This window comes from Henckelia pumila, chromosome 4 (genome assembly GCF_033568475.1).
Source record: "Henckelia pumila isolate YLH828 chromosome 4, ASM3356847v2, whole genome shotgun sequence".
NCBI lineage: Eukaryota > Viridiplantae > Streptophyta > Magnoliopsida > Lamiales > Gesneriaceae > Henckelia > Henckelia pumila.
In genome coordinates this window covers 35,109,994-35,129,226 of record NC_133123.1, presented here as the reverse complement: position 1 = coordinate 35,129,226, position 19,233 = coordinate 35,109,994, and the positions used below count along the sequence as shown (strand labels likewise).

The following is a 19,233-nucleotide window of genomic DNA, read 5'->3' as shown; positions in this document are numbered from 1 at the left end:
TCATATCATATCCACTTGGTTTTAGAGATCATTGTTCCTCATAATTCAACTGTATAAGTGCAATTGGTGGAAAAAAATTTAGAAGTTTTAATTTAGGCATGATAAACTTTATTATATTAATAACCACTCTTGGAGAATGAAATGACTTGTGTATCTACCTATTGTAGCTTGAACATTTACACTCATAAACAGACGATATTAAAATACTTCTTATGTTTGTAAAAAAATGTAAATATACTCAATGTCTTCAACTACTTATATATGTAAGGGAATTGAGGTTGCACATAAACATTTTGAGGTGTTGTCACAAGGTGTTGACAACACCTACAATAACACCTTGAGTAATTTGCAGCGAAATATAATTAAAGCATAAATAAAAATAAACAAGCAACCAAATATATAGACTCAAATGATTTAAGCAAGAGTATAAAATACTCTTGCAACGCCTCAGGGCAAAACTTCACTAGAAAACTTTCAAAGAGTTTTACAAACCCTAAAACTAGTGATTATTGTAAAAATCAATTTCTCAAAACAAGTGAGAAAATAAAGAGTAAAAAGTTCTCCTAAAAATACTATGCAAGATAGAATAGTAAAACAAGATAAGGAGAAAAATCTTGAAGCTAAAAACACGTGAGTAGCACACTTCTTCGATCAACAATCTTCGAGTGTTCTTCACGGCTTCAAGTAACCACGACCGATACCAACTTCAGAAGATCTTCAATTCTTTCTCAATGTACGTATTTTGAAGCTATATCGTTGTACACTTTAATCGGTCTCCTTCCTTCAATATATAGTCTAGAATCCTTCCTTGTAGTTATTTCCTTGCAGACATAGGATTCTAGATCTTGTTCCTTTTTGATCAAGTTAAATCTACATAGTAAAGGAATTAAATCATTAGAGATAAAATAATAAATATTATGATAAACTTAATCATATCTCAAATCAAGTTATTCAAGAAAATAAATAACTTATATAAAATTAGTTCATGTCCAAGAAAGACAAAAGATATTAAATAATTTTTTTCAAAATAGGATGATTTTAAGGAATAAAATATTCCTTTCAATCTCCCCCCTTTTTGGACAAAACACACTTAAATCACAAACATATCAACTAAACTCCCCCTTAATCAAAACTCCCCCTGAATAGATTCTCCCCCTAAGTATATCCAGAGGTGTTGTCGCGAGATGTTGGCAACATCTAGCTATGACACCTTAAATCAGAAACCATAAGAGCAAGCAGAAACACAAACAAAAAATCATATCAGAGTTAACACCACATAAAAACAGTTTTGATTAGGATCAGAAAAAACAAAACTAAACAATTTAAAAAAAAAACTAAACTAGCAAAACCAAAAGAAAACTAAAACTAAGATTAAAATTGAGTGCTCTCGGATTCCGCTTCTTCTGTTTCACTTCCTTCTCCCCCTTTTTGTTCAGAAGGGTCAGCTCCGCTTAGTAGTGATTCATAGTGATCCTTTAACCCTTTGTAATAGGCTAGGTCAGCCTTCGCTTGTGCAATATTCTTCTCATCATGCACCAATTGAGCTTGTATTAATGCAGGATCAACATCTTGAGCAGCAGAGGGAGGTACAAAAATAGCAGTGGCAGAGGAGGTGTTGGCAACACCTGCCACAACACCTGCGGCATCATCTGACTCAGACCATGGAAGGTCTATCTTCCTATTTCCTTTGAGAAATGCAGGTGCGATCTTTAGAAACTCTCCAGTCTCAGTAAGTACCTCATCATCATCCTTCTCAATCTCTTGAGACAGCAGCATATATAGAATAGATGAGTGATGGATAAGGCAGCTTTAATGTAGGTTGAGCACAATCTGCAAAGGCCATGACTGTTTCAAACACGAGTCAGCCATAGTTGAATGCAATTTCAGTACCAACAGCATACAAGACAGGGGCTTGATGCTTGGTAACCATGGTAGAATTTCCGGATGGATTCCAGGTCTTCACAGCAGTTTTGTGGAGAACAGAGTACAAAGAAGTGAGCTTGGCTGCTGGCAGCTTCTTAGGATGAGCTGGGAAAACAGTAACATGTCCTCCAGTGATGACAAATGTCATCTCATCCATGGTAGGCAGAGCAGCATCATCAGAGGCAGGAGTATGGAGAAATTCATTTATAATGGCAGGACTGAAAGAGAAAATCTTCCCACACAAATACACCTTCCCATACTTCATGTACCTTGGATCCTTCACAGCTTCAATGAGATTGCAGTAGAAATCACGCACAAGTTCTCTGCAATAAGGACCAACAGTAGTAACTGTAGAAAGTATATATGTTCCTTACCTCAAAAAATCTCCCATGTTCTGAGCTTTGTAGCTTTCCACATCAATGTTGTGTTCTTTCAAGAACTCACGATCAGCATACTTCTCCCCGCAATCAGCAATCTTGTTGGAGTAAAAAGCAGATGAATAGGACGAGTTTACCTGGTATTCTTCACCTAAGGTGTTGTCCAGGGTGTCGGCAACACCTTCCTCAGTACCTTCCTCTTCTTCTTCAGATTCATCAGAATTGGACTCTTCTTCTAACTCCTTCTCAGCGTCTGAATCTTCACTCGAATCAGAGCTGGAACTATCAGAAGGTTAAGGGAGGTTGTCAACAAATTCTGCGAGCATATCCTCATCTGGTTCATCCTCAGATTCTGGAACAGGAGCATTAGCAGTGGATGAAGACTTCTTAACTTTAGACTTCTTCATTTTAGCCATGAACTAGGCTATTGACATCTCCTCTTCATCAAACAGGACAGGAGGAATAGTTGATGATGGTTCCTCACGAACAGGAATGGATGCAAAAGCATCTTTCTGAACAGCAGTAGCAGCAACAGCATCTGATTCAGTGGATTCATCATCAGAAGATGAACTCCCCTTTGATTTTTCCTCAGATTCAAATGGAACGGGGATGGTTGGGACAGAGGGTTCCATGGCACTCGCCTTTCCCCTTTTTCGATGTACCAACTTAAAGTCTTCATCGGAGCTTTCATCCCCACAGGTAAATTTAGTGTCCACCAGAGATGGTCTTGATGGTTGACCCTTCCCACGGAATCTTTTTGAAGCAGTGTAATCTGGGTTGTAGCCAGCTTGTCTCTCTAATCGGCGAGTTAAGGGTTTCGTGGGAAACACCTTGTTCAGCACGCTCATGTCTGGTAAATTCTCCACATCGATGGCATTGTCAGGCTCTCCTGGAGCGATGGAGTCCAGAGGCACAGGTTCCTCGGCAACATGAATGATTTCTTTCTCAACCACGGGGTGTGGTGATGTAGGTGCTGTGACACCTTTCGCAGCATCTTCCGTATATCCCATCTCAGAACGAATATCGTGTGAATCAAAACCCTTTCCTGCCATTGGTATATGAGAGACTGAACAGAGTAGAAATTTTGGGCAATTTGAAGACAGTGAGAATACAATAGTGCGAGACAAGGCAAGGAGATAATATCTTTCCTTAAACAGATAAGAACACAAATATATAAGGCACCAAATATTTTCCTATTCTAGCTCGGATTCTGAGTAGGCCCCAACGGTAACAAAATCCCTTACGGTAACTATTCGGAAAACGGTAACAAATCCGATTTAATTAGGCAATAAATCTCTTTGATTTCCATCGATAATCTAGGCCCAAATATTTCACCAAATATTTCCAAATTTAACTCCTCATCAGAATATAACACCACTGTAACAAAATCCAATCACATTCAAATTCAAAAATTCAGAGGATAGTGCAAAAATCAAAAATATCGTTTGACCAGAATTTATAACCTTTCTTCCTAAGATATTCACAAATATGCATGTCCTAATTATGTCTAAAAACAGAGTGTGACATAAAAATAAAATGCAATTTTATGCACAAATAAATGTTGACAAGTGAGGTGTTATCCACGATGTTGGCAACATCTTCCAGCAACACCTCAGGATTCAAAAAAATTGATATATAATCCATTATATTTTTTGCATAAGTGGTAGCCTGCACACTAAAGAAACGATCTTCTAATTGACCCCTTTAGGTAGCTTTTTCCATTTGCTTCTGATTATCAATCAAATTTGATGATTGATTCAATTCAAGCTTAACCAATTTGTTCATTTGTTATTCTGATTTTGCAAAGTCACTTTTCATTTGGGACAAGATCATGGAATACACGAACGTCCCTCCACTACTTCGTAACTCAGTCAGAATTCTTCTTCAATTTATCCGAATTAAACTATAAAATATTTTGCAAAGAATCCTGAGTGAAAACTAGTCAAATGTTACAAAGTATCCAACACATCACAAAACAGAATGAATGCATGAATGCAATATGCCTAAGATCCTAAAAATTCACATGCATGAAAAGGTGTTGTCACAGGGTGTTGGCAACACTCCTGACAACATCTCGGTTCTGTCTATAATGCACACATATTGAGAGACTTCCTTAGACTGGAAAATCTCTCGAAATCCAAAGCTTTTGTGAATATATCAGCTAATTGGTTATTAGTTCCAACAAACTCAATTAAGATCATGCTTTTCTCGACCAAATCTCGAATGAAGTGATGTCTAATGTCAATGTGTTGGGTTCAAGAGTGTTGTACTGGATTTTTGGATATATCAATGGCACTAGAATTATCACAGTACACAATTGGAGTATCACTCTTAACACCATAATCATTTAGCATTTGATTCATCCAAAGGAGTTGAGAGCAACAACTACCAACAGCAATATACTCAGACTCGACAGTAGACAATGAGACACAATTTTGTTTCTTACTATACCATGACACTAAGTTATTCCCCAAGTAAAAATATCCTCCCGAAGTGCTCTTTCTCTCATCTAAATCCCCAGCCCAATCAGCATCACTAAATCCTACCAAATTCGAATTGGTTTATTTAGTGTACCACAAACCCAAATTCAAAGTTCCAGCCACATATTTCAATATACGTTTTATGGCATTCAAGTGATTAATTTTTGGGTTAGACTGGTATCTAGCACACAAACAAACACTATACATGATATCAGGTCTAGTAGCACTTAAATACAAAAGACTACCAATCATGCTTCTGTAGAGGGTGTTGTCAACACCTTCGGCAACATCCTCTCTAGACAATTTTTCATTACACCCCATAGGTGTGCGCATGTGTTTAGTGTTGTCATTCAGAAACTTCTTGACAAGATTTTTAGCATACTTGCTTTGACATAAAAATATACCATCATGCATTTGTTTCACTTGCAAGCCCAAGAAATAAGTTAACTCACCAACCATGCTCATCTCAAATGTAGAAGACATACACTTCACAAAATCATCAACAAGTTTATCATTTGAAGCACAAAAAATTATATCATCCACATAAATTTGGCAAATTAAGATATTACCTTGAGAATTTTGCACAAACAAAGTCTTATCAACTTCTCCTCTTTTGAAACCAATATTGAGCAAGTACTCAGTAAGTCTTCCATACCATGCACGTGGTGCTTGCTTCAATCCATACAATGTCTTTTTTAACTTATATACATAATCAAGATGATTTGGATCCTCAAACCCTTTAGGTTGTTTCACATAAACTTCTTCATTTAGGATCCCATTTAAAAAGGCACTTTTTACATCCATTTGAAAAATTTTCATTCCCATGTTACACGAAATTGCAAGAAAAATTTGGACAAACTCAATACGGGCTACATGAGCAAAGGTTTCATTAAAATTCACTCCTTCAACCTGTGTATACCCTTGAGCTACAAACCTATACACTACAAGAAAAAAGGCAAACAACAACGCTTTTTCCGCGTTGTTGTTGTCCCAGAAAAACATTGTCGTATGCAGTGTTGTAAAAGATGGCGGTCATAGACAACGCGGAAAAAGTGTTGTGGTTTTTGGAAAAGACAACGCTTAAAAAAGCGTTGTGGTATGTGGAGACGACAACGCTTGTTAATCGTTGTCATATGTATTAAAAGCGTTGTGGTATTTGCAAATTACAACGCTTTTTTACACTGAGAAAACGTTGTCGTAGCTTCAATCTACAACGCTTTTTATGCGTTGTCATTTCTATAAACAACAACGCTTTTGCAGCGTTGTCTTTTATACAATCTACAACGCTTTTAAGCGTTGTAATTTCTAGTATACCACAACGCATAAAAGCGTTGTAGATTGTATAAAAGACAACGCTGCAAAAGCGTTGTTGTTTGTAGAAATGACAACGCATAAAAAAGCGTTGTAGATGGAAGCTACGACAACGCTTCCTCAGTGTAAAAAAGCGTTGTGCTTGGCAGAGGTTGCTTAAAAAATCATTGTGCTTTGTTGTTAATTTGTGCCAAAATAACCAATAAAAAACGTTGTCGTTAAGAAAGTTGTTTTCGATTTTTATTTTTTTGCAAATTTAAATTTCTATATAAATAACACCAAAAATATATGAAATTGCAAATCTGTGGCAAAATATTCTCATAAAAAAGTATAGAATCATTGTACTGCAATATATTGAAAGTGCAAGGTATCAACAAGCATTTAACGCTAGCTATCCCCACAAATATGGTGCTGCAATATTGAAAGAAAATTGTTCCTAACAATGCAATTTTTCTGAATGCGACCACAGTTAGCGACGATCTCCGCCACCAGTAAGAACCAGACTTCTGAAATACAACATTAGATAACACAGGTTAAATATAACACAGCAGGGAAAATGAAATTTGAAATAACTGGAGAGAATATGCTAGCATGAATCTAACCATAAATTTATAAATGACAACACAGTGGAAGCATATCAAACATCATGATCATTTAAAGACACATGAAACATAAAATAGACTAACAGATGTAAACCTCATAATGACAGAAAATTTCAATTTCTAGAGACTTAAATCCGCACTCCAACATAATCTTGAAACCAAACCCATTATCATTTAAAGACACTATCTAAGAGGTCACTGGCACTCACCTTGTGATTATTAAGACTCAATCTAGCTCCCATCGATTCCTTTCTTAATCCTTTAATCAGTAAAAACAAAGAGACTCACCACAAACTTCTATATCATGTGCTGGAGAAATTTCCTAGATAGTTTCAAAGACCAACAAGTCAATGATGAGAACAAATGAAATTACTTAAATTAAGCAATGTGACGCATAAACATCCATCACTCCCACTGGAATTTTAGTAAACTCCTCACATCAAATGAACAAAAACTAATAAATTCCACACCAAAACATGGCAAAAACTGCAACCCGTCGTATAATCAAGATCGTAAATTCGAAGGAAAATCTAGAATCATAAATTGATTGCATTAGCTGTTATTGACCAACTATTCCAGTCACAAGTCAACCACATATCAGTATCAAAAAAGCTCGAGCTCTTCTCTGTGGAAAAATAGAAAGAAGACTGAAACTTCCCAAGTCTAGAACTAATCATGGAACCAAAAATCATGGCAAGTTGGCAACAGCTCACTTCTACAGTATCAAAAACAGATGTAATTTCATCATTTACCAAATATTGAAAATCAATCCAGCAATCCAATTAGCTTGCGGAGTCTTATTAGACAAACAATTTGAAAGCACAACCACTCAAAATACCAAAATTTTCAATTCAAAATCAAATAACAGCAGCTCCATAAATAAGAAAACCAAAATGTTGCTAACAAGTCGCATTATTTATTCCAAAAATAAAAAATAAAAAAATCACAAAACTCTGAGAAATTAAAGAGAGCCCAGAACAGAAATCTAGAATTTGAGACCCCCAAGAACCGCAAACCAAATTTTACATCCAAACAAACAAGAAATCAGCCCAATACACACCACAAGAACACCACCACCACCGACAAAAAAAAATTACCTATCATTTACACAGACGCAAAGTAAAAAGAAGCATGAAAATAACGTAAACAACACACATTCGAACCAGTTTCAGGAGGCCTCGCCTACTGTCTGCTCAAAAAAAAATATGGACAGTTGCATGTGCCCAAATTACCAAATTCACGCATGTATTTAAATATCAAATCAGACTTAGGGTTAAACAAAAGTTGGAATCAGACTTAATATAAAAATAAATGAGCGTCCATGGACCATACATAGTAGACTATCAATTTCTATTAATATGTTCAAAACGCCAACTTTTATCAATGTATTAAACTTCAAAACAGCCAAATCAAGTAGAGAAAACAAAAATATTTGTGTTTCCCACAGTAACCAACATCACCATGCACTCGAGGCTTTAATTAATTCAATGCATCCATGCATTATGATAGCTGTTGCATTATTCAAGACACAAAATACATGTGCATACCTATTCATAAACGTGTTCTTGTATACATTCTGTCAACTCCGAAAGCACCTCTTTAATTTCTTCTAAAGAGTACTCACCTTTTGAGAACAGTCACATATATTATGTTAATAAAAAATCATATAACAATAACTTTGCAAATTTAAAACAATTTAGTTGTAATTATTTGAGTTAAGAAAGATTACTATTGATCGTAGTGAAACGTTCTCGATATTCTCAACTTCTTGAATAATTTGTCTCATATATCTGATCACATAAAGACCACATTGTTTTGCATCTAGCTGCCGAGGACCCTATGGTAGTAGAGAAAAATTTTTGATGACAAATTTAGATATTTAAACATAATATATTAAACATAAATTATGCATACCTGTACTACTACCCACATAGCATTCTTTCTACCCTTCCTTCCTTTGTTTGAGTTAAACAATCGCAAGGCCCTTCAATATACTTGATATATGAGTTTTTGAATGAGTGAAATAAATATTTGATAAAAATAAATAAATATGAACTCACTTTTCTACTACATATTTCCAATCATCATCACGAATGCGGTGACTTAAGGAATCCAACACATAAATAACATCCTTGTATGGTTGAATAACAGTGAGAATCCAATGATAGCTACGCAAAAAAAAAAAACATAATTAGTGCTTAGAATTCATATGTGATTATCGAAATAAAGCAACCAAATTGATATTTAAATTTTTAATTACCCGATATTACATGGAGCCAAAACTAGTTGATCAACCGATGCACCACTCAGTCTATCTGCTAAAGCACTCGCCCTTTGGTTCAACCTTTCAAGCTTACTCTTTTTTTTGTGTGTAGTTTCTCCCATATCTGAGATTCTGTGTGGATTCACAAATCTGAATTTTCCTTCCTTGTTATCTCCCAACATTTTTGTGTAAAGGTACCTTTCATTGTAAATATAATAAAATAAACATGAATGTAAGCAAAAATATGAAGTTGCTGTATTACTTAGCTTAAAACCAAAAAACTTACCATATATAGGCAATTACACAATTTCCTAATATTGGCCCAACATGATACAAACCATCAAATTCCTCACAGTACAAAAGAATTACACAATCATCATCGAACACCTCACGATCTAAACGCAGTGATATAAATCTTCCTTCACCCAAAGCATGCTTGCTATAACAATACATCATATGTAGTGACATTGGGACAGAAGGTGACACAGCATGTTTCTCTTTGGGTGGTGCCAAATCCTTCTTTCGAGGCTTTTATTAATTGTAAATACATACAAGTTAGATAGGTTGAATAATGAAAAAAAATTTACAATATCACATATACCTTATCTTGCTCCACTATCAAGTGTTGTGGCCAAGCCACATGGGTTCCAAGAGCATCACCCACTACTTCACATTCATTTGCAATAGGAAATGGCAAAGGCGCTGATTTATCAACTACTACATCAATAGAGACTCGGTAGCAATTCTTTGGTAATGGAACCCCATGAAGCAACTTTTGAGGATCAACACAAATAATTGTACCATAAGCAACAATATTTTTGATAGATTCCAAAGTTAATGCAGCTGATTTACCCTAAAAAAGACAAATAGACATGTCAATAATTTTTATTACCTCTATTTAATATGACTAAAACTACTATCATACCTGTAAAGCATCGTCTTTGCTCAAAATCTGCACGTCTTCATAATGATTGTCTTCCATCTTTGCTTGGTTAACTTGATTTTTCACTGAGCAACTGCCTTTGTCATCCATTAAAATGTCGCGTGCACCCATGTTATACATCATTTCCTCAAGTCTTTGTAAACATGCACCTTGTTCTGAAATTATTCTATTTGCTTCCATCAACTTCCTTTCATGCTCCTTGATTACATCTGTGGGAACTCCAACGCTCTTCAATGTTCTGCCAGCATTGAAATATAAGGTTGGAGTGACATGACCTCCAATCCCTCTCACACGACCATCATATTCTTTGGTCTCAAGTTCTTTTGTAAGGATATTCTCTTTTGTCCCTTCAATTCTTAGCACACCATCTCGTTTTTGTTGGATATAATCATCCTGTCATGCAAATTAAAAGAGTAATTACTAAAACAATTGTCATTTCAAAAAGCATGCTGATTTTTTGAAATGTGAATTCACTTACAATCTTTTGTACTCTTTGCGTCAAATCCTCCCCTTCAAAGTCTCCTGCTTTGTTGGCTCGTCCTTTCTTACACATAATAGCCCTGTTAATGTCATCATCGTCACGTAATTAAGCCGTCTACAAGCAAGAAAAATACAATATCATATGTGAATAAAATGTATTTGAAAATTTTGTATGGTTTGTAAAGAAATACTTACTATTTCAGACGCAAATCGTGCATATCCCTTGCGTGAAAGCCGATGAGGATATACGTTTTGTTTTCTTCTATCTTTTTGTTGCTCACTTAGTTTCTAGTCATTTCAAATATGCGACAAATCAAATTTGAATAATAGTTAAAGAATGACTTTTGGTTGATTATGTACAAATTATAAATAATAAAGAATCTTACAATGAAGTCTCCAGACATATGACTGATGACAAACACACTCCAATCATCTTTTGGTATACCATGACCAGCAGGTGGCTCATACAACTCCTCAGGTTTATCAAGCTTGCCTAAAATAAACGTCTGAGTAAGATGGGCTTTGTATTGACGCCACTTACTGTTTGCTGATCTCAAACAGCCCTTCTTCCACTTTGCGTCAACATTATATAACAACTGCAAATAACAAAAGAGAAAATACATTAGAAAGATTTAATAACATAATATTAAATATATAATAGATTTTAATACATGATAAATTACTTACATTAACCGAATCCCATATAAATTCTTTAACATCTCCTGGAACTTGCTTCCATGTCTTGTAAGAAATCTTGACCTTTTCCCGTGCAACCACGCCAATGTAACTCTGCATTCCAATAGCAGCTTCTCCAACTGGCTGTCCAAGTTTATTGAATGCAACATCCTTTTTAATTCCTTTAACTCTTTGTATTGCAAGACTATCCATTTTTGTGCGACCTCTAGGAGTTCTAGTGGTGTTGGTGTCAGCAGAATCCAACCCAGTGTTGCCACACCAACTCTCTCTAGTGGCAGCATATTCTACTTTTTTTTACCCTTGCCCATCTTTGCGTCTTCTATAGTGGCAGCATATTATACTTTTTCTTTACCCTTGCCCATTTTTGCTTCTTTCACTAATATTTATTGTTTGCAGTTGTAGAGGGCAGAACCAACTTCACTTTGTCATATAAACCCCTGCATGGAAGAGTAAATTTAATAACAACATAATTAAAGGTGCAAAATATTTCAAATAATAATAAATCATCAAAAACGCCAAAATTAATCCAATTTCATTTTTTTGGGTCCAAAATATTATTGGAATGATTCCAAATACAACCCTTTATGATTGATTTCTGGAAAAAATTTAATCTGATTCTGGAAAAAATTTAATCTGTCAGGAGCCTTACGATGAATTCAAATACGTAATTATTGTTTCAGTCTATTGAGAGGTTTCCTCCATTGCTTTGATACCCTACATGTCTAATTATACACGTCTAATTTATTGGAGCAAATAACAAGTCTTTTAGCAAAGTGAGCGATTCTAACAAAAAGTTTTAACAATACTGAAGTTAATAGAATCTATGAGACGAATGGCACAAAACAGATAGATTTAACATCAATATAAGATGAAAAATTTCAGCACAGAACAACGAAGAAAATGTATTTGTAAGCTTTACAGTTCAAACCAGATTTTGTCTATGATTTGTTTGGAGAAAAGGTGGTATAATTGGGTAAATCTATTGCCCAGAGACGTAAAAGCTTTCTTGTGATAATACTTTCAAGATCTGTCAAAGATTGACCTACAAATGAACGAGTTTTGTTATTTATTAAAGAATTTCCCTGTTTTTGCACTTGTTTTCTTCCGATTAACTGAAAAGTAAGAGACATCTAAGCTCGAGAAACATCGGTACCGCACTGAAGTAAATATGAATCAAAACCATTATATTCCATCTTCTGATAAGATTTAACAGATCAAAGAATCTGAAGTTTTGATCTAGAAAACAAGAACAAACACATTTGACACTAAAAACCAACAGAATATATGAGTCTAAAGCAAAATTTTACAGGAATCTCAAGCCTTACCAGGCCACGAAAATAAAAAAAAGGGATCATTTTAAACAGGCAAGAAAAAGCACCGAAAAAAAATGGCAAAAAGAAAGAGCAGAAGCCACTCACAAAGCCCAAAAAAAGCATTAAAAACATTGAAACAGCATACGCTAATCAGGAACAGTAATGAAAAGACATCAGCGAAAACTTCTGTGACGCTAATGCGCTCCTGGAATCATCAGAATCTTCACAAAACCAATTTAAGTCTTATCTCCACAGAAAAAAAAAAGTTAACAAGAGAAGAAAGCAAACCACCTATAATTGGTCAATGGGATCTTGAAATATATCTTGTACGTACCTTGGATTCGTGAATAACATTTGTTTGCATGGTTCGTTGGGCAGCTTTATATTTGTTCTCCAACTGCTTTTCAGAAGCCAAAACCTACAGCAAATACGCATACTAATAAGTTTTCGCTAGTTGTCAAACTCTTTCCTGTGAACTTTTAGATTCATTATGTAATCACAAATAAATGCATGGTCTAGAAATAAGAAAGAAATATAGGCAACAACAAAAAACAAGAACAATTATAGAAGTACTCTCAATATCCAAGAACTACTAATTTGCCCTTGTTCGATTACTGAATGCCAAAAAATATCTGATCATAAATAACAATGTCAAACAAGCATCTTCAAAGCGTAAATAACATATCAATGTAAATTTTTTACAAACTCATCTCAAATGTGAAACTTCAGTACTTAATTATTTTCAACTCAAATCCCATCATAGTCTTCACGAATGCATGGTTCATTGTCATCTGCAACATCAACATCCATTGGTGCTAACCCTCTGCTAAAAGACTGATAATGCATTGCAGTTTCTTCCAACTCTTCACCCTTTGTGTATTCAAAGTACTCTCTACTTGGAGTCGCAAGTACAACACTCCATAAAGGATCTTCAGGAGCTTCAATGTAAAAAACTTGCTTCGCTTGGCTCGCTAAAATAAATGAATCAGATTTGTATCCAATTCTATGGAGGTTGACCAACGTGAATCCAAGATCATCTACCTTGATACCATTACTATTCTCCACCCAATTACATTTAAACATCGGAATTTGAAATTTGTGGTAATCAACCACCCATATTTCTTGTATTACTCCATAAAAAACCATATCTGACACGATAGGATGTTTATCCTTTGCACTAGAAACTTGCATTGTCTTTGCAACTAAGCTGACTCCGGAGTTTTGAACAACTCGCATATCATTGCGTTCTCTTGTAGCATAAGCAACCCCATCAATCAAATAACTAGATTACTTTAAGACTTGCTTGGAAGGTCCACGTGCCATCCACTTTAATCTTTCGGATACTTGATAAGTGAAATGATCATCTACACGTGCAACCTATATTATTTATGTGATAACTTATTATTTATGCACAGTCATGATAATAAATTTATGCCAATTGTGATAATAAATGAACTCACACGATCAAGCAACCAGGTACTAAACGTTCGGTTATGCTCATCCTGTAACCACCTCTTGGACTTAGCCCTTTGTGGAAATCTTGCATTCAAATATTCCATGTGTTCCCTATTCAAATTATTATTAAGAGTAAGCTAACATGTAGATTTAAGAAAACTTAATGAACATATTAGTAAGTGGAAGAAATTACTCAATAGCGATCAGTGTCAACATCATTTTCCAATACATAACGATGTGCTTGTTGCAACTCATCCTCAGTAATGGATTGCACAACTGCAGCCGACAAAGGTTTAGTAAGTTCTATTTGTCGATGACTTGTAGGGATCCCAATTGTGTGCAAACTACCAAGATAGTCTGAGAAAAATTCAACCGCCTCTTCAGCAATATAACATTCAGCCATGCAACCTTCCGGTCTATTGCGATTTCGCACATAACCTTTCAAAATCTTCATGTATCTTTCAAAGGGATACATGTACCTATACAAAACTGGGCCACATAATTTCACCTCTCGCACAAGATGAACTGTTAAATGAATCATTATGTCAAAAAACGAAGGTGGAAAATACTTTTCAAGTAAACACAATATGATCACAATCTCTCTCTGCAGCTCATCCAACTTTGAGGGATCCATCACTTTATTACATAGCTCATTGAAGAAGAAGCACAAACGAGTGATAGAGTCTCTGACATGTTTGGGCAAGACACCACGTATGGCCACTGGAATTAATTGCAACATTAAAGTGTGGTAGTCGTGTGACTTAAGGCCAACAAGTTTCAAGTCCTTCATCGAAACAAAGTTTTTAACGTTGGATGAGTAACATGTAGGTAATTGCATTCCAGACAAAGAATTCAAAATCTTTCTTTTCTCATCTTTTGTAAGTGTATAACATGCTGCTGGCAGAAAATATTTCTTCTCCCCCATCACTGGAGCCAAATCTGTCCTCAAATTCATTTCAGCAAGGTCTAATCTAGCTGCAATTTCATCCTTTGTTTTTCCCGGAATGTCAAGCAACGTACCGAGAAGACTTTCACAGACGTTCTTTTCTATATGCATCACATCAAGAACATGTCTAACATATAGATGTTTCCAATACTCAAGTTCAAAGAAAATTGATTTCTTTTTGAAGGATGATTTTACATTATCCTTCGTGGAGTGAATCTTCTTTCTCATTTTTCCCCAATGACAATGAATTCCATCGACTTTTTTTAACACTTCATCGCCACTAAATGGTTTGGGTGCAGGGTTGAACTCTTGGTCCCCATTAAATGCCTTTCTTTGCCTTCGATAAGGATGATTTGCAGGTAAAAACCTTCTATGGCCTGTGTACGAAATTTTCCTGCTGTGTTTCAACCTTGTTGAATATGTTTCTTCACCACAAATTGGACATGCGTGATATCCTTTCACAATACATCCTGACATGTTTCCATATGCAGGAAAGTCATTAATGGTCCACAGCAAGACAGCTCTAAGCGAGAAGGTTTCTTGTCTATATGCATCATATGCTTCAACACCTGTATCCCATAGGAATTTCAAGTCATCAATTAGAGGTGCTAAGTAAACATCGATATCATTTCCTGGTTGTTTGGGACCAGAAATCAACATTGTGAGCATCATAAATTTTCTCTTCATACACAACCACGGGGGAAGATTGTAAGTGATCATTAAAACTGGCCAACAACTATATGTAGAACTCATCAAACCATGGGGATTGATCATGTCAGCTTAAATGGCCAATCTAAGATTTCTTGAATCAGCAGCAAAATTTGGCCACTTGTGATCTACTAATTTCCAAGAAGGTGCATCAGCTGGATGGCGTAAGTATCTGTCATGAATTCTTTTATCAGCATGCCAAGTCAGCTCCTTGGAAAACTCCTTATTCCGAAACATTCGTACAAATCTCGGAATTGGAGGAAAGTGCCACAGAACCTTTGCAGGAACTCCTTCCTTTATCGTATCTTTTTGGCCCACCTTCCACCTTGACATCCCACAAGTAGGACAACTGTTAAAATCCTCATACTCCTTCCGGTATAAGATGCAATCATTAGGGCAAGAATGGATTTTCTCATAAGTAATCCCTAATGCACACAAGCTTTTCTTTGCATCGTAGAAAGATAAAGGCAATTCGTTGTCATCTGGAAGCATTTCTCCTAACAAATTGAGTAGGTCGGTGCAACTTTTGTCACTCCATGCTATATTTGGCTTTCAAGTTGAATAATTTTACAACTGCAGATAACCTTGTAAATTTACTGCATCCAGGATATAAAGGTTTCTCGTCATCTTCAAGTATATTTTTGAATGTGGTTGGATTCTCAGCATAACTATCAAATGCAGCATGTACCATATCTATTGGTTCCTCGACGTCAAACTTTGGTTCATCTTCCCTTTCTTGATCACGATCATTCTTTGAGTTCTTCATCGCAGACCTTTCACCATGCCATATCCAAGTATGATATGTCAAATCTATACCATTAGAATACATGTGTGCCCTTATAGTCTCTACCTTTTTCTTCTTCAGATTACCACATTTTGTACATGGACAAGATATTGCTTCCCGATCCTCGACATTTTTTATTGCAAATTTCAAGAAAGACTCTACTCCATGCTCATATTCACTTGATAATCGAGACTTTGACATCCATTCTTTTAGTAAGTAACACTATAGAGAATAAAATATATAATGTTAATATGTATATTTTCAAGCTGATGATAATCAATAGCTTGACAACTCACAGCTGGTAAAGTAATGTATATCGAGAAAATTCTCTGTTAAATCCAAGAAAACCATTAACTAATATGCAGTGACCAGCCTCGAAACTTGAACGTAAAAATTTAACTTTGTGGAAATCATTTAACATTCCATGCTTTGAGAAAACTATGCACAATGCACTTACCAATCAGTAATCACTGAGGATGACTGGACCCTTGAACTACTAAACACATAAGTTAGAGCTAGACTTGTTTTTAAAGCAAGGAAGACATAGTAAAAAATTATCTGAATTAATAATTTATGAATAAATAAATAAACCAAAATTTTCCTTCCAGATGCACAGCCAAAGGCATAAATTAACTGGACAGCCTTTCCTATTCAGATCCCTTGTATTTGTTTTTTGAAGTGATAAAAACTCATTCAAGTACGCGATAACATGTAAGTAAGGTGTACAAGTGTTGAGTTAACCTCCAGAAAAATTTTGAGAAGGAGACGAAGAGAAATTATATATATTTTGAATAAATCAGTTTATTTATGTCACTTAACAGAATAATATAAACATAGAACAAATTTAAGTTAAATAAATGGATTAATGTAGTTTTTGAAAAGTGATATATCTAATGTTAATAGTATATATTTTAATTATTTAAGTAGGCGGACACATTCATTAAACTAGTATGTTGTACCCGGTATTCCGTTCACTTAGAGTACATTTTTTTCCTATATTTATGTGAAACAAACATAATTTTAAATATTTTTTTGTATTTCTTTTAATTTGTTTCAATACTTTTATGTTTTTTAAACCAATTTTATTTGCTCGGTCAAACAGTAAAATCAAAACACCAGGGGAAAAAAATATTATTCATCAAACAGTAAAACTTTAATGGAAAGTTTGACAAACTATACCACGAAACATACTACACGAGGCGAGCAATTCTTATTTTGAGAATATAATTAAAATAGCCTAAGGAAAGACATCATACAACGTAAACCCAACATCATGTTAACAAATACATCTTATGTTGTAAAGTCAAGAAATCCGAGTCTTAGATTTAACTCAGACGAAAAAAAAAGAAAAGAAGTAGGGAGTAACCAGCAACACATCAAACCAGTGCAAGACAGTAAAATCAAACTCTTAACAAAAATGGTTCCACAATTAAAAAGATTCCGATGCCATATATATATCGAGAACACAACAGATACTGAAAAAGGGAAATATAGGAAGGGGAAACCTAGACTTTGAGCCCTTTAATGAACGGAATCACACAACAAGCACACCACAGAAGTTCAAAAGTAAAAAATAAACCAAATCTCAGAACCTAATTAAGAAATCCAAATCAGAAAAAAAAAATTTGAACTTGGAGGGGGAGAAAAGAAAGAAAAAGTTTGGGTTACCAGCAACAGAAGGCAAGCAAGACTTTTGAGTAGCCAAGATAGTTTGAAGCACTCTAACCTCAGCGAATCTGCATACTTCGAATAGGAAAGGTTCCAATATTTCCCTAGAATGCAAGAGATTTTGTTAGCACAGGCTGTGATTAGACACAATAATTAAAGATTGTAATTAGATTTATGGATTTTATAGAACGATGGTGATGTGCAGGGATTGGACCTAACTGATGAGTGATGAAATTAAACGATGGACCTAAGATTGTAATCCAACGATGGTGTTGTGCAGAATAACGAATCCAAAACCATAAATCTCGTTTTCATGCAAAAAATATTTAATTAGAAGGAAGGTGCAAAACCTAACTGATGAGTGATGAAATTAAAGATGAATCTCCGATAAGGAAATTATGTTCACCGGCCATTGACTATCGAAATAATATCGATATCAAGAAAAAGTACAAATCGGATGAAGAATTGGAGTTAATAAAAACTTAAGACATCTTATGAATACCTTAAAAATCAAATTAAACTGATTTCAAGGATGAACCCAAATCTGAATTCCAAGCCATTTGACCCTTCACCCTTTGTAATTCGAAGGATTAGTCAATCAAACAGTGTTCTAACTTTCATAGCCATAACACCCACCAATACGCTTTTTGTGGTACAGTTATATTTAATATATTTAAAGAAACTTGAGAGTTTAAAATATTTTACGAGGTTGTACAAAAATTAAGGAAGAAAATATACATGATCACATATTTATCATAAATTAAATCTGATATGTTTTACTTATATTGCTAAATTTTTTAGATAATTTCATGCATAGACAAATTAAACACATAGATACAAAGAACATCTTTGTGGGCAAGTCGGCTGTAAGTGCAAATTTTAAACACAAATAAAATTTATCTCACTGCTTTGCAAGGGTGATTTACGCCAGAGACTTTTATGATTTAACCAATAAGTAAAAAGCGCAAGATGTCTTCATGCATTTTAAACAAGATATCCGTAGATCTTGTGTGCCAAAGACTAAGAATTTCATCCACAAATAAAAGGTAATAGAGGGCTGGGGCTCAGTAAACTTTTGAGTTCTGTGATGAAAATATTACAGGAAGAATAGTAAGTTTAAGCCAAGGAACTACGACTCGAAATCTGTTAATTCAACAGCCAAAATTTTGATTCCTGCAGCTTTATTTAGTTAAGCCCACTCTAGATAGCAGCTCATTTTCCTTAAAACCCCATTTATGACTTCTGAATTTATAATGAAAAGATAAATAATCTAAGGCCGTAAAA

General features: G+C 34.9%; 2 protein-coding genes across 2 annotated transcripts; both read right to left on the bottom strand.

Annotated features, from left to right (window-relative positions):
• Positions 1-14,036: 14,036 nt before the first annotated feature.
• Positions 14,037-15,449, bottom strand: LOC140860828 (uncharacterized). The gene has a single exon (XM_073263833.1). It carries the CDS (start codon positions 15,447-15,449, stop codon positions 14,037-14,039), a length of 1,413 nt encoding a protein of 470 aa, XP_073119934.1.
• Positions 15,450-15,569: 120 nt separating this feature from the next.
• On the bottom strand, positions 15,570-16,482 carry LOC140860827 (uncharacterized). Its single transcript, XM_073263832.1, has 2 exons — positions 16,095-16,482; positions 15,570-15,994 (listed from the first exon to the last, which is right to left on the bottom strand). The coding sequence occupies exons 1-2, from the start codon at positions 16,480-16,482 to the stop codon at positions 15,570-15,572; spliced, it is 813 nt and encodes a 270-aa protein (XP_073119933.1).
• Between the last annotated feature and the right edge of the window lie 2,751 nt (positions 16,483-19,233).